At 50.8% G+C, this 16,050-nt stretch overlaps 3 protein-coding genes across 3 annotated transcripts; all 3 read left to right on the forward strand.

Annotated features, from left to right (window-relative positions):
- Positions 1–56: 56 nt before the first annotated feature.
- UHO2_04156 (uncharacterized protein) lies at positions 57–3,683 on the forward strand (the record flags this gene model as incomplete). The annotated part of the gene is made up of 1 exon (XM_041555829.1): positions 57–3,683. The coding sequence occupies one exon, from the start codon at positions 57–59 to the stop codon at positions 3,681–3,683; it is 3,627 nt and encodes a 1,208-aa protein (XP_041411763.1).
- Positions 3,684–10,915: 7,232 nt separating this feature from the next.
- UHO2_04157 (uncharacterized protein) lies at positions 10,916–12,242 on the forward strand (the record flags this gene model as incomplete). The annotated part of the gene is made up of 2 exons (XM_041555830.1): positions 10,916–11,354; positions 11,383–12,242. The coding sequence occupies 2 exons, from the start codon at positions 10,916–10,918 to the stop codon at positions 12,240–12,242; spliced, it is 1,299 nt and encodes a 432-aa protein (XP_041411764.1).
- Positions 12,243–13,338: 1,096 nt separating this feature from the next.
- UHO2_04158 (putative xylulose-5-phosphate/fructose-6-phosphate phosphoketolase) lies at positions 13,339–15,993 on the forward strand (the record flags this gene model as incomplete). The annotated part of the gene is made up of 1 exon (XM_041555831.1): positions 13,339–15,993. The coding sequence occupies one exon, from the start codon at positions 13,339–13,341 to the stop codon at positions 15,991–15,993; it is 2,655 nt and encodes an 884-aa protein (XP_041411765.1).
- Positions 15,994–16,050: the final 57 nt, after the last annotated feature.

The raw sequence follows: 16,050 nt of genomic DNA on the forward strand, positions 1-16,050 counted from the left end.
ATTGTCAAGTATGTTTCTCTACCAGTGGAGGCAAAGCAGTACTGGAGCTCTCTGGAATGGTTCAAGACCATCCTGCTCGGATACTAGCTGATACCGGTGCTGGTTTGTCCATAGTCTCAGATTCTTTCATTAGTAAGTACCAAATACCCACAAAACCCATAAAAACAAGATCGATCCATGGTGTCACCGGGCACCAACTCTCCATCAATAGTTCTGCGAGCATGCAGGTATCTATTGGTACACACAATCTGGGTGTGGTCGAAGCTTCAGTGGCCGACACTGCGGACTATGACCTCATCCTGGGGTTCACTGAGCTACGGAGGCTCAAACCCACCATACAATGGGATACGGGCCAGCTGGAGTTCAAGACTCAGGAGCAGGACCGACCCCCTAGGAGACCCCCTGAAGCAGCAAGAGCAGGGGACCTAACCATGAGGAGACCAACCCTTCATGGTAACGAGTTTGTCTCAGCAGAGCGCATACTACGAGCAGCTCTGGAAGATGGACCCATAGGGTTCATGCTGTTAGAGGAGCCACCATCATCACTCCCAGCCTTTGGTTTTGTACCTACAGGCGCAGACAAAGGAGTCGAGATGGAGGTGGAGGTAGATAAGGTGGTGACGGCTGCAGACATACCAAAGCCATACCAACACCTGCAAGATGTGTTTGATGAGGTGGAAGCAGACAAGCTGCCCCATCATACCGAGCATGATCTCCACCTCGAGTTGATAGAAGGAGGGAAGCCACCTCAAGGGCCCCTATACCTTAAGGGACCCAAGGAGATGTCCGAGTTGAGGAGGTACTTGGATGAGAACCTCGAGAAGGGGTTCATAAGACCATCGAAGAGCCCGGCACGATCACCGGTGCTCTTCGTACCAAAGAAGGATGGAGGTCTCAGACTCTGTGTGGACTACAGAGGTCTCAACGAGATCACTGTCAAGAACAGGGCACCATTGCCCCTCATCGAGGAGCAGCTGTTCTTACTCAGGAAGGCAAGGATCTATACCAAGCTAGACCTTAGAGCAGCATACAACCTCATCCGGATTGCTAAAGGAGATGAATGGAAGACAGCTTTTGGCACTCAGTTGGGACTCTATGAGTACCTAGTGATGCCCTTTGGCCTAGCCAATGCTCCGGCTCACTTCCAGTCATTCATCAATGACATCTTCCGAGACATCATTGGGATATATGTGGTAGTATACCTAGATGACTTCCTGATCTTCAGTGACACTGAAGAAGCACATGTGAAGCATGTCACTGAGGTCCTCGCTCGCTTAAGGAGCAACAGGCTCTTTGCTAAGCTGTCAAAGTGTGAGTTCCACACCAAGACAGTCGAGTTCCTGGGGTACATCATCAAGCCAACGGGCATAGAGATGGACCCAGAAAAGGTGCGCACTGTCAAGGAGTGGCCAATGCCGGAGTCAATCCATGACATCCAGAGGTTCCTGGGTTTTGCCAACTTCTATCGAAGGTTCATAGCCCACTTTGCTCGCATAGCCAAGCCCTTGACAGCACTGGTAAAGCCTATAGAACGGTTCAAGAAGTTCGAACTACCAGAGGAGGCCCAACAGGCCTTCCACAAGCTCATCCAGGCCTTCACATCAGCAGGAGTGCTTCAGCACTTCGACTACCACCTTCCAACAAGGTTGGAGACTGATGCAAGTGACTTTGCTATAGCAGGAGTGCTCAAGCAGGAGCATGAAGGACGATGGCATCCAGTGGCCTTCTACTCTAGGAAGATGTCTTCTGCTGAGAAGAACTATGAGATCCATGATAAGGAGCTCCTAGCTGTGGTCACCTGCCTCACTCAGTGGCGACACATGCTAGCTGGACTACCGAACCAACTGGTCATCCTCACTGACCATGAAGCCCTCAAGTACTTCAAGTCACAGAGACGCATCACAGGTCGACAGGCTCGATGGGCCATACTACTAGCAGACTTCGACTTCATATTGCAGTATCGACCAGGAGACAAAGGTGGTGAACCCGATGCTCTCACCAGAAGGACAGACATGCAACCAGCTGGTGAAGAGCAGGATCACAATGTGAGGCAACTACTGCCTCCTCGAGTATTCAAGGAGACAGCAGACCATGACTCGCTCCTAGTGGCCCCCATGATCTCGATGGAGTCCATAGCATCAAAAGGTCTCAAAGACCTGGTCAAGATCTTCCAGCCCTTAGACCAAGAGCTACAGGAGATACATAGGAAGAAGCCCTTCAAGGTCAGGGATGACCTATGGTACAGTGGAGGAAGGTTGGTTATCCCCAAAGTGATCATGCCAGGGAGGACCAACAACCGACACTCAAGGAGTGCCAAAGAGGTAGATGGACAGTCTCTCTCTGTAGAGCATCTGCGATTCATGGTGATGACCCAATGCCATGATGGTATCACTGCTGGACACGTAGGAAGAGATGCTACCATCAAGGCAGCACAACGACATTACTGGTGGCCAAACATGACAGCTTGGATTGCAGACTATGTAGCAAGTTGTCCTGTATGTGCTAGGTACAAAGCTCCTCGTCATCGTCCATATGGTTTGCTACAGCCACTAGCAACCCCAGACAGGCCCTGGGGCTCCATATCCCTCGACTTCATTGAAGGACTACCACCATCAAAGAAGTATGACTCCAAGACCTATGACTCTATCCTAGTCATCGTCGACAGGTTAACCAAGTTTGCCATACTAGCTCCAACCCATAAGACAGTCACAGCCAAACAGACTGCAGTATTGCTATATGGACACATGGTTAGACTCTTCGGATATCCAGATCACATGGTCTCGGACCGAGGCAGGCAGTTCATATCAGGAGCATGGAAAGCATTTGCAGAGCAAATGGGTGTGAAGCACTCACTTAGCACGGCCTACCATCCTCAAACTGATGGTCAGACAGAGAGAGTCAATCAGGTCATAGAGCAATATCTCAGGATGTACTGCAACTATGAGCAGAATGACTGGGCCAACCTGCTGGACACTGCGGCCTTTGTATACAACAACACGGTCCACAACAGCATTGGTGTCTCACCATTCTTTGCATGCTATGGATGGAACCCCAAAGCTCATCCTGACATCCCTCAACGACTAGGAGTCAATGATCCAGGTCGCTTCGAGTACCTCATGGATGGAAAGGAGCGTTGCAAGTACCTCCAGGAGCAGATCAGAGAGGCACAACGTAGATCAGTAGACCAGTATAACAGGAAGCACAAGGACATTGAGTTTAAGGTGGGTGATATGGTCTATATCAACCGCCGAAACTGGAAGACACGGAGACCCACACCCAAGTTGGATACCCGGTTTGCAGGACCCTACCCAGTTCAGGAATGGGTAGGACGTCGAGCTTACCGAATCACATTGCCAGCAAACCTTAGGGTGCATGATGTGTTCCATGTCTCCATGCTCGAGCCAGCAAGAACAAGTTCTCTTCCTCAACGTGCTGAACAGCCCACCATGCCACCACTTCCAGATGAGGACCTCGACTTCGAAGTCGAAGCACTCATCGACAAGCGTTCACACAATGGGACTACAGAGTACAAGGTGTTGTGGAGAGGGTACTCAGAAGAAGCTGCTTCATGGGAACCAGTAGAGAACCTCAACTGTCCCGACCTCATCCAGGAGTATGAGGAGTCGGAGGGGGGACGAGTGAGTAGACAAAGTAGAGAAAGGAGGAGAGAACAGGAGGAGTAGAGAGAGGAGGATGACGTTGAGAGAAGGAGGAAGGATGATGGGGGCGATGTTGTCAAGGAAGAGGAGGAGTCAGCATGAACCAGACCAGAGCATGCCTCGACGGAGCTCGGCTCTTAAGAGGGGGGTAGTGTCATGGGCCTGGATGCTCAAGAAGCAGGAGGGTCACTGGTTCATATGGACGGAGCACAGGTATCGAAGACCTAGTCGATACCAGTAGAGAGCATGGTCGTAGTGCAGTCTCCATGAAGACCATGGACTCCTATGGATTCACATGCAAAGGAGCACTGAGCCCATATGCGAGGAGGACCAGGCACAGCCACGAGGAGGACCAAGCTCAAAGAGCAGGCGCAGCCATGAGGAGGACCAAGCTCAGATGGTTACCACTCAGGGGCTCGAGAGACAGGAAGTCGACACAGGTCATGAGGAGGAGGAGCAGTGTCGAAGGAGTCGACACAGGTCATGAGGAGGAGGAGCAGTGTCGAAGGAGTCGACACAGGTCATGAGGAGGAGGAGCAGTGTCGAAGGAGTCGACACAGGTCATGAGGAGGAGGAGCAGTGTCGAAGGAGTCGACACAGGTCATGAGGAGGAGGAGCAGTGTCGAAGGAGTCGACACAGGTCATGAGGAGGAGGAGCAGTGTCGAAGGAGTCGACACAGGTCATGAGGAGGAGGAGCAGTGTCGAAGGAGTCGACACCACTCAAGAGGCACAGGGGTGCCAAGCAGGAGAGGCCCCTGAGCAGTACTCGATGAAGAAGGTACTCTCTGGAGAGAGAGCAGGAGCAGCATCGCTGGCAATGCTGTGAAGAGGTATATAACCATGCTTTCTCATCACCATAGGTCGAGTGGATCCCCATCCACTCTACTCACCATAACTAGTTATCACTTCAGCATAAGTATACATTAGTTTCAGTCAGCATAGCAGCAATCTATCAAGGTTGCTCCTCATCGTAGTGTGTGTGTTGTATCACCACTACCTGACGTCCGAAGGCGCCCATAGCAGGTTAGCGGTCCGGATATAGATAGAACCGAAGGCAGTAGTCCACTGCGGTCCGGGGATCACTTCAAGCATCAAGTCAACACACTGGACACTCGTGTTGACGCCACCAACCTTATCACCAACACCATCAACCTCATTATCATCGACGCCACCAACCTTATCATCAACACCATCAACCTCATTATCATCGACATCACCAATCTCATCACCAACACCATCAACCTCATCATCATCAACACCCACACCAGACCTTGGTGTCATCATAACATTGATATTGATCGTGCCGAGCTACCCCTGAACGGAGTGTCCACAGAGGTCAGCCGAAACCTACGATAGTATATACAACAAACGCCACCTGCTGTCACTGCACAACTTGATAGTCACCGAGTATCTCGAGACAATAGCTGTCACACAGTTTGATAGTCACCGAGTATCTCGACAGACCGACCTGGGTTTCAGGCGCGAGACCCCTGACACTGTGCACATCTACCAACTGCAAATGTGATATCTGGCCTTGTGCCCTGAGCTATCCACAGCAGTGATCCTACAAGTGAGGCATAGTAACAAGTCTCTTCAGTGCTTGCTATGCTTCCTTCTTGTGGTTTGAGGGAGTTGATGCTCTCCATCACTGGTGTTGAGGCTGTCCAAGCCTGGTCCATTCCAAACTTTGCTATGACACCCTTGACGTATCTGCTCTGATCAATGGAGAGTGTGTGAGCTTCTTGATTGTAGCTTACGTTCAGCCTGATAATGTGAGATACATTTCCTTGATCAGTGATGCTGAACACGCTTGAGAGTTGTTGACATATGGACTGTACTCGTGAAACAGTTGCTCCAATGACAAGTAGATCATCTATGTATATGGCGAGGAGTATCTTTGCATCCTTTGAGCCATGTGTATACATGCATGGTTCTGCTCTACATCATCTGAAACCAAATGCTTGTAATTGTTCATCCAGTGCTGCATGCCACAGTCATCCAGCTTGCTTAAGACCATAAAGAGCTTTCTTTAACTTATAGCATTTTCCTTCAGTCTCCTTTACTTCAAACATTGGAGGTATCCGGACATGCATGTCTTTGTCAATCTTTCCATTCAGAAATGCAGTGCTTACATCAAGTTGTATTGCATGTAAACCATATTGTCATGCAATGGCGAGCAGTATCCTGACTGTTTGCAGATGGACGACCAGGCTGAATGTCTGATCATAGTCCAGACCCTGGCGTTGAGCATATCCTTGTGCAACGAGTCATGCTTTGTACCTTGTCGCTCATCATTGTGCATCGAGCTTGAGTTTGTAAACCCATCAAATGCTGATTAACTTGCTGCTCTTGGGAATGTCGACTAGCTCGAAGATGTTCATCTTGTGCATGCTGTCCATCTCGCTGACCATGGCTTCCTGCCATTTGTACCAGTCGTTGTGAGTCTTAGCTTCGTTGAGGGAGAGTGGTTCCAGCAGGATGCTGTCCACACTGTGTATCTGCTGTCCACTTGCAATGAGGGCAGTGCCAGTCATCACAGTGGTCACAAATACCATACGATCTAAGTGGTGATTGCTGACGGTGGGTGCCAGTGTGTTGGAGCATGCCATGGTGAAGGCTGTGTAGCTGATGGGACCGGGCGACTCTGTGCAAGGTGTCTCGAGCATGGAGACGTCATCATACATGTCTGCCGTAGCATCACTGTGAGGGGTTTCGAGCAGTGATGTGCCATTGAGAGTGCTTGTGAGGTCTGGTAAGTGTTTCCCCCCCTCGGACATCATCACCTCCAGGTCTGCTCTCAGATTGGCAGCAATAGCATCGAGGTCGATGACAATCTCCCCAGCCTCTTCGATGGCTGTCATCATGTGATCCCACTTGTGATCGAAGCTTGGGGGTTCCGAATGAGTCGCCAAGTGTCGTTGACAAGAGTACAGCTGCAGTGAGGAAGGTACGACATCGTCCAATTCTGTCTCATCTGATGTGGGATCAGGAGAGAGCCAGGTGTAAGATCATAGGAGATTGTGGTTGCCGACGAAGATAGGTGTGTGTGGGGGGGGGGGGGGCGACAGTGTCCAATGGTTCCAGTTCCAAGAAACAGATGTCCCTGGTAATGACAACACAGTCAAGCTCAGGTAGCCAAACCTTATGGCCTTTGATTGCATGAGGTGCATCTGAGAAACCCAAGTATCTCCCCCAGAGGGCATGTGGATGGAGATGTTTGCTCACAACTGCATGGTCTCGGAGCCATGTTGAGCAAGTGCTCCCTCTGAGTACAACATATGCCACACATCCAAAATGTCGTATGTGTTGTAGTTCCAGGTGTTTTGTGTAGAATAGCTCATATGGAGTCACATTGCCATGAGTACTGCCTGCTAGTCTGTTGTGGATGAACGCTGCCTGTGCAACAGCATGGGGCCACCAGTGCTCATTCATTCCTGAGTCATACAGTAGACTACGTGCGATCTTCTGAACGGTCTGGATGGCCTGTTCAGCGAAGGCATTGTCCATATGATGTTGGGTGGGTGAAGCAGTTATCTTCACACCTGTTGATGAGCAGATGTCTCGAAAAGCGTTTGACCATAGCTTGCCTTGGTCAACCCTGACTTCCTTGATTCCATAGTCAATGATGACCTCCGATGGTTTCCTATGTGTGGCGACACACATTTCTGCTAGCCACCATGCAGCTTCTTGAGATGCCTCCTTTTTGTTTGTCAGACCCTGTACCCAGATCATGCCTGGATATGCATCGTGTATGATGAGCACATATACAAACTTCTCATTACCATGAAGTGGTCCCATCACATCCATCGAAACCAGCTCAAGTGGTGTTTCTAATCGCCTGGGGTGAGCAGTATTCTTTGCTGTGGCTTTGCTACACACACATATGTCACATAGAGTTCCAGTCTTGGTGGCAGTAATCAATGGGATATTGTGTGAAAGAGTCACTGTGCATGTCTGCATGATGGCATCATGACTGGCATGACCCAATTGCTGGTGCCAGAGATCTGCTTTATTGCAGGACCCATAGGAGTGGGTTGCATTCACCATCCTGGATGTGAAAGTGAGGGAGACAGAGGGCTCGGGCATGCTGTCATCCCATATCATCATGGCAATGGCAGGGTAGCCATCCCCACTTGTTGGTACACCAATTGCATGTCCATCCTTATCCTGTACCATTATGACCTCTTTCTCAAAGGTAACTTTTCCTTGTGCATGTGTTACCAACTTTGTGCCGATAAGGTTTGTCACAAGGCCAGGTACAAGCAGACAGTCTTTATAAATCATTTGTTCCCATTGCCACTTCTGAGGGCTGAAGCTCAGAAGGCTGACTGTGCCCCCCATCTTGATGGCAACCAGTTGTCCTCTGTCAGCAGTAGTGATGCTGACTGAGCCCTCCATATCCCTCCAACCTTTCCCATGTCGAGAAGAGTTGACCATGATGCAGGATGCTCCTGAGTCAAATACAAAGGGAATGAACTGGGGAGGTAGGTTAATGGGTGCTGGTTTAACTTTGGTAAAGAAAGCCAAGACCAGTGCCGCATCCTAGTCTTCCCAGTTCCCTTCCATAGGCAACATGATGCAGGCATTTGCATGGCCTTTGGGTGTCACTTTGGTCCTTTCTTGCTTCCATCGTGCATGGGCTTTGGCATCTGGGCATCTATTAGCTGCGTGGCCAAGGTCCCCACAAGCCCAGCAGTTAATCAATGTAGCTGCTTGCAATGCAGTAAGTTCAGACACCTCAGCTATAGGGGATAGATGCACAGGTGCACTCTCGGCAGTGAGCTCATAGCACTGACTTAGGATGTCGGCTACACTTTCAGCTGTTTGATCCTTTCCATTGAGTTTTTCATGCAATATAAACACTGAGTTAAATAGTGCATTCTTGTCTGAAGGTAGGGCATGCTTGAGTGTCCTGTAGCAATAATCTGGCATCCAAGGTTCCTGTAGGTATGTATGAAGCTCTGACACATGGGCTTCCCATTTGGTTAGGAAGTCATAAGCATGACTTCCAATCTGGTCCCAATGTAACCCATAGGTGGCACTGCAGAGCTTGTACTCTTTAGCAGTGGAGTATGCTTTACACTTGTTTAGTGCCCATTAGAATAGATCTACAGTGATTGGTATTGGTCAATCACCATATTTGGCAAAGTACTCTGTGCACAACTTATTTGAGAAGCTATGCATGATGATTGAGCTAAGCATAGAATCAGCATCCTCAAAAGTCACCACCTTTCAGTCGAGAACATTTCATGTGAAAGGGACAACCGACAACAAGGTGAATATCTTGCATCACCAAACATGCACAGAGACTGCCCTCAGATCGAGGAGGTCTTGTTTGTCCCACTTCATTCTGTCATTGAGACCCAAAAGTACCTTGAGGTGATGGTTTGTGATGGTGTTAAGCTCTGGAGTAGGCCCTGGCGTAGCTTCATACCCAATGAGATGATGGCTGGTGACATTTAAGTCTAGAGCGGGAGTGTTGCCTCTAGCTGATGTTGGTGCTTCACTCTTAACGGGGTGGTAGTGTCATTCAATATTCCAGGCGGCTTCAATCAGACCCTTGATCTTGAAGTCAAGTATACAGTTCACATCCCACTCCTCATTGGCGAGGAAGAGGACCACTCTAGCTCACATCCCTTTACCAAGTTCAATTTGGCTAGCAAATGGGCCAAGGTTGTGCATTGCTTTGTAAAGGCTACTAACACATTCAATTAGGATGGATAGAGGTGAGATGGTTTGTTCCTCATTGCCTTCCCGCATAGCATACTTCAGTAGTGTGCCATCTTTTGGGGCAGTAGGGGTACCATAGGTTTCATTTGCTATCTCTCAATTGAACCTGTTTTGGAGGATCTTTGGCAGACATGGTAGGAGATCCTGGATCATTTCGACAAAGTTGTCATAGTCTGAGTAGATTGGATTAGACATATTGAAAGAGATACTTTTTGTTGGTGTTGCTGATAGTGCAAAGGAGGCTATCAGATTGGGCTCATAACCTGTTGAATATAAACGTCGTTTAGGTCATGATACTGGCAATCGGGGAGAGTCTAAGTATGATGTTGCTGCTAAAAGACAGAACAAAATATACTCAATTGACTGAGGGAATGTGGCGAGAGCCTAGTGCTCTCTGTGAGTTATATATACATGTGAGTAGCACTTGTCTGATGTGGGGGTACTACTACTTCATGGTCTATCATGACAATGAGTGGGACTGTGTTGCACCTGATTTCTCCTGAGATCGACTTGACCTAATCTACGATCGAATCAGTAGCTCAACTGGATCGGCCCTATCTGATCTTCGATCAGATCGGCTCCGCGTCGTTCTTTTACCATCTCATTGGATCGTCATTTTCAGCATAAACATGTATATAGTCCCGCTCTTGGTCCGGAATGTAGACACACACTGTACACTATCGAGCTGCATCTGTGCGGGAAGCCAGAGCTATAATATGCTGTGCAACACTTTGTCCCCATACTCACTCCACTCGACAGCTTCTTCCAACACCGCAAGACCCCGGCAAAGCAGGCTAGAGAAGGAGCTCCATCAAGATGGCCACACAACCCGACTTTGACGCCTGCGCTTCGTGGCAAGAGATCGCGGCCAAGCCATCGCGATACTCTATACCTGCTATCTTCGACCAGATCCAACGACCCCGCCTTGACAGAATGGATTCAAAGGGCCAACGCAAGCCAAGCACCACCATCAAGCGACAGGCCAGGTCCATCACTCTCCTCGCTTCTCCACAACGACTCCACCCAGCGAATCTGGAGCTCCAAGCTCGGCTCAATCCTTGATGGCTACGGTGCAACCGCCATCGTCGAGCTTACACGCTCAGGCAAGCTCTCAGTCCAGCAAGTAACGCAGCATTTTCTCAACAGAGCTTCCATTGTGCATCAGGCAACCAACTGCCTCTCTCATTTCTTCGCTGAAGAAGCTCTACAACGAGCAAAGCAACTCGATCATAAGCGCAGTCGATTCGAGAAACAAGGTCGACTCAACCAGCTCGGCCAGCTTTTTGGCTTGCCGATGAGCATCAAAGGTCATCTCTCCTACAACCGACACGGCAGTCAACGAGGCTTTGTCTTTGATGTTATACCAGATCCAGCTTCTCATCCCCTCGTCAAACGCAACCTCACCCCTCATCAGCTGCAGCTTCTCACCTCGACTCAAGGCGGATAGGTTAGCCAAGACCCCATTCATGCTCACTTGGTCACACTTCTACTCGACGCAGACGCAGTCATTATCGGTAAGACGACCATGCCACAAGGTGTCATGCATCTCGACACCCGGAGCAATCTTTACGGTCAAACACTGAACCCGCACAACTTGGCCTTGAGTCCGGGTGGATCAAGTGGAGGCGAGAGTGCCATGGTCGCTGGCGGTGGAAGTGCGCTTGGTGTTGGATCTGATATCGGTGGATCTATTCGACAGCCATGTGGTGTCACTGGGCTCTATGGATTGCGACCAACGACGCAAAGACTGCCATATGCAGGTGTCCGATCGACAATGCCTGGCAACGAAGCTGTCACTTCTTCCCTTGGGGCCGATGGCCACTTCTTTGCGGGATGTCGAGTTGTTCATGTCGAGCCTGTTGAACGACAAGACTCGTCCTTGGCAGCGAGAACACGCGCTACTGCCGCTGCCTTGGCGAAAAGTCGAGAGTCTTCTCAACAGCAAGCCTGGCAAACCCCTCATCGTAGGTGTCATGATGCAAGACAATGTAGTCCGCCCCACCACTCCTATCCGCCGTGCACTCTCGCATTGGGTCGACAAGCTCCAACAATCAACTAGCGCAAATCGAGCTCGCATCGAGCTCCGACGGTGGGACCCCCTCGATATGCACCGTCGAGCATGGCATCTCATCCGTTCTCTCTACTTCATCGACTCAGGCAAACTCTTCCACCTGGTCGCCAAATCCACAGGTGAACCTCTTCTACCCCTCACCCAGTACATCCTCTCCCAACCATTCGTCCCTTCTGCCACCGCCAATCTAGAAGCCGATTCTTCCAACAACACTGCCTCGCCCAAGTTGGAGGAAATGTCTGTCACCCAACTCTGGGCGGCCGTGCGAGCACGTGAAGCTTTCCCTAAAGAGTTTTTCAAGCGGTGGAACGAGCTTCAGCTGGACTGTCTCCTGTCTCCCGTCCAGGGCAATGTGGCGCCTAGACCGGGAACGATCAAGTATTGGGGGTATACCAGTGTTTTCAACCTCGTCGACTATCCTGGGCTTGTGTTTCCCTCTGGGTTCAAAGCTGATGCGAGGAGGGATGAAGAATACGAGGAGAAAGAGCGCAGCTTGCAGGCAGAGTTCGGCCATACATCTAAGAAGCAAGGTGAATGGCTGAGCGACTTTGACAAAGACAACATGCAAGAGTACCAACAGCACCGAGCAGTGTTCGACAATGCTCCTGTCGGACTACAGCTGATTGGGAGGAGGTACAAGGATGAAGAACTGATCAAGTACGCAGAGCTTCTGCAACACCTTGTCAGCACGCACAAGTACATCTCGCAAGGGAGTTGCCCCATACTAGCGTCGTTCCTTCTGCCGATCGCTCTAAGCTCTACCTCCTCGCTACAGACTTGAACATTGCTTCTGGCACCTCTTTCGGCCAAGGCGCCTAAACGCCGCCACTCGACATTTCCCCGCCATCTACTCGATCGAATCCTCGGTCCATACTTGACTGCCAGCCGATCGGCAGTGTTGGTCAAGGCTGCAATGCAAATCGTCGTCTGAAGCTTCCATGTTTGCCTGTGCAACACATGACGAATCGAGCGTCTTTGTCTATCTTCTGTCTGTCAACATGTAGCTCTGCTTGCCATCATCGCCAATGAGCCCCAGCTTGCAACAACAGATAACGGTGTCCTTCTGCAATCTAGCACTGATTGTACAGCAAGCTCGCAACCAGACACACCTTCTTAAACCTGTCCGCCAGCGGGCTCAATCACCACAAACTCGCAAGATTACCGTCAAGGGTCGACAAGAATTGCCAACTTGCTCCTCCTCTTTGGCGTTTCAGGCAACCGAGACCAAAGACCTTGACGCACAGCAGACGGCACAAGAGAGAACCAGCAGCAGTCGCTGTCAAGTGACGCCATCGCCCTTACAGCCTTCCTGCAACATGGGCTCAGCAATGTCAAAACAGCTGCCTCTCAACCTCCCTCGCCTGGCAAGCACTTTAATCAGCGCTGCGCCTTCTTCTGACATGCTGATTCACAGCGCTTGACAACGTCCCATTGTGGGTGGCGGGAATATGACGAGTGCATCAGGCTCCGGCCACTTTGCCTGCTGTCCAAAAACGCAAGCGAACCCGGAATGTCAGCTTGTCAGTTCCGCATGGCAATGCTGACGTTGTGTTGCAGACAGTTGCTGATTCACCTCAAAGCACTCACCGTTGTTCTCGCTTACAGCCTTGGCTCAGAGTCTTGGCGATATCAGTCATGGTCGCTACGCTCATTCATGCTCCGCTTGCGCACGGTCGCTCAGCTGAACAATGTCGAATGTCTGCCCTGTGTCTTCTCACGGCTGCCCGCTCTGCTCAACTGAGCTGGATGAGAGAAGCTTGTATATAACCATCCACTCGGTCGGTCAGCTGAACTTCTTGGACCCTTTTCGTTTGTCCAACATCCTCACCACCTTCTCCTCCTCCTGCCGACTCCGGCGTTCTCTTCCGACGACAATCATGTTCGCTCCAACAGGCTTCAACATGATCCCGTCCCGCATCGACTCGAGCCAACCGCTCCGCGATGAAGAGATCCACCTGATCCTTCCCGATAGCAACGAAGGACGAGAGCGATACGACTTGGACTCGATCCAAGCCTTTCAGAGAGCCGCCAACTATCTCTCGGTCGCTCAGATCTACCTTCAAGATAATGCGCTTCTCCAAGAGCCACTCGACTACGAAGCGCATGTCAAGAAGCGACTTCTTGGCCACTTTGGTACATGCCCCGGTCTCATCTTGGCCTATACTCACGCCACAGCTCTCCTCGCTCGTATTGAAAAAAAGGTAGCCTCTTCAAAAGATCAGGACCAAGCACGAGGAATCTTTGTCACAGGCCCAGGCCACGGCGCACCGGCTATCCTCAGCTGTCTCTACCTCGAAGGCTCGATTTCCAAGTTCTATCCTGACGAATCACTCTCGCAAAAAGGTCTACAGACCTTTGTTAAGAACTTCAGCTGGCCCAACACTGTGCGACCTTCGCATGTGACGGCTACTACTCCAGGCTCGATCCATGAAGGCGGTGAGCTTGGCTATGCCCTGTCCGTAGCACACGGCGCTGTGATGGACAAACCTGATCTCATCGCATTTGCCATTATCGGAGATGGAGAAGCCGAGACAGGTCCGACTGCCACCGCTTGGCATGCACACAAGTTCATCAGTCCTGCCGAGTCAGGAGCTGTACTGCCTATCTTGCATTTGAATCGATTCAAGATCAGTGAAAAGACCATCTTTGGTACGATGGATCGCACCGAGCTTCTCGCTCTCTTCACTGGATATGGATACCAGGTTCGCTTCGTAAACTACTATCAGCATCTCGGAGCCAAGCATACTGTCCCTGGTCATTCTGAAGCGGCGGCATTCGATGTCGATATGGCTGCCAGCTTCGACTGGGCCTACTCCGAGATCCGCGAGATTCAAAAAGCTGCTCGAGGAGGAAACCCAATCACCAAACCCCGCTGGCCAATGATCATTCTCGCCTCTCCCAAGGGTTGGGGTGGACCGGTGACAGTGGATAAACTGCAGATCGAAGGCACTTTCCGAAGCCATCAGGTCCCCATGGCCGTTGACCCGGCTTCCGGTGGAAATGAGCATCTGGCGGCACTGGAGAGCTGGTTGAAATCCTACGATGCCCGTTCGCTCTTCCAAGTCAGCGGCGATGGCAAGTTAAAGCTAAGCGAGGTGGTGACAAGAATGCTCCCGAGTGACGAGCTTAGGTTGGGCCAAGTGCGAGAGGTTTACCAAGGTAGTAAGGATCTTGAGGACGTGAGCACCAGCGACTTTATGGTTCCCTCAGAGAGCTCCCAGAACGGCGAAAAGGCACGGGCATCAGCTATGAAGCAGTGCGGGGAATACCTTGCCGCCCTCATCCCCAAGAATGCAGACCGATTGCTCATCTTGAGTCCCGACGAGTTGGTGTCGAACAAACTCGACGCTACACTCCGTGTACCCGGCTTCAAGGCACGCAAGTTCGAGCACGATGCAGAGAGCTTGGTCACTGCTCAAGAGAGGAAGAACGGTGTCAAGTCAGGACGGGTGATTGAGGTACTAAGCGAGCACACTTTGCAGGGCTTTGCACAGGGCTATGCTCTGACGGGAAGGATTGCGCTCTTCCCAAGCTACGAGTCATTCTTGGGTATTGTAACGACGATGATTGCTCAATTCGCCAAGTTCCTCAAGGTTGCTAAATCGACCCACTTCCGACCTGCGGTACCTTCTATCACATACGTCATGAGCTCAACCCTCTGGCGCCAAGAACACAACGGAGCGAGTCACCAACAGCCAGGACTGATCAACTCTGTCCTTGATCTCCCACACAACGTTGCCCGAGTCTATCTTCCTCCCGACGCAAACTGTGCGGTTTCAACGCTTTCCCACTGTCTCCGCAGCCGCAACTACGTCAATTTGGTGGTGGGGAGCAAGCATCAAAACCGAGTCTATCTCGATCAAGCCGAGGCCAACGCTCACTGCAAAGCTGGAGGCTCGATCTGGCACGCCTATTCCACCGATGGTGGCAAGGACCCGGATGTAGTCATTGTAGGGATTGGAACCGAGACTACGACTGAAGCCATTGCTGCTACTGAACTATTGCGTTCGCAACACCAGAACGGCAATGATCCCCAAAAAGACCATCTACGGGTACGCTTCCTCAACATCACCGATCTCATGATTCTCAGCGAAGGGTCGGTTCATCCCCATGCACTCAACGATCAGACGTTCGATGAATTGTTTACCAGGGACAAGCCGATCTTGTTCAACTTCCATGGCTACACGACTGCCCTAAAGGGCTTGTTGGGTGACAGGTTGAGTGGCGGGATGGGTAGAAGACCGACTGCCTTCTTGGGTTTCATAGAGGAAGGAACTACGACGACGGCATGGAACATGTTGAAGGTCAATGCCGTGGATCGCTTTAGTGTCGCCTGTAAGGCGATGGATTTGGTTAAGCGCGATGTCGAGTTGAAGAAGTCCAGAGGTGCAAAGGTCGATGAGAGATTGACAAAGTTGGTGCAGAGTCAGAAGATGGATGAGTTGGCGAGGCAACTGCAGGCCAAGAGAGACGAGTGGCAAAGGTTTATTGACGAGAATGGAAGAGATCCTCCCGAGGTTGGTGCAGAATGAGGTAGCCACAGCAGCGACTGGCACAGTGTCGACCCTTTGTTCGGCATCCAGTTGTAT

Source organism: Ustilago hordei (genome assembly GCF_900519145.1).
Source record: "Ustilago hordei strain Uho2 genome assembly, contig: UHO2_contig_08, whole genome shotgun sequence".
NCBI lineage: Eukaryota > Fungi > Basidiomycota > Ustilaginomycetes > Ustilaginales > Ustilaginaceae > Ustilago > Ustilago hordei.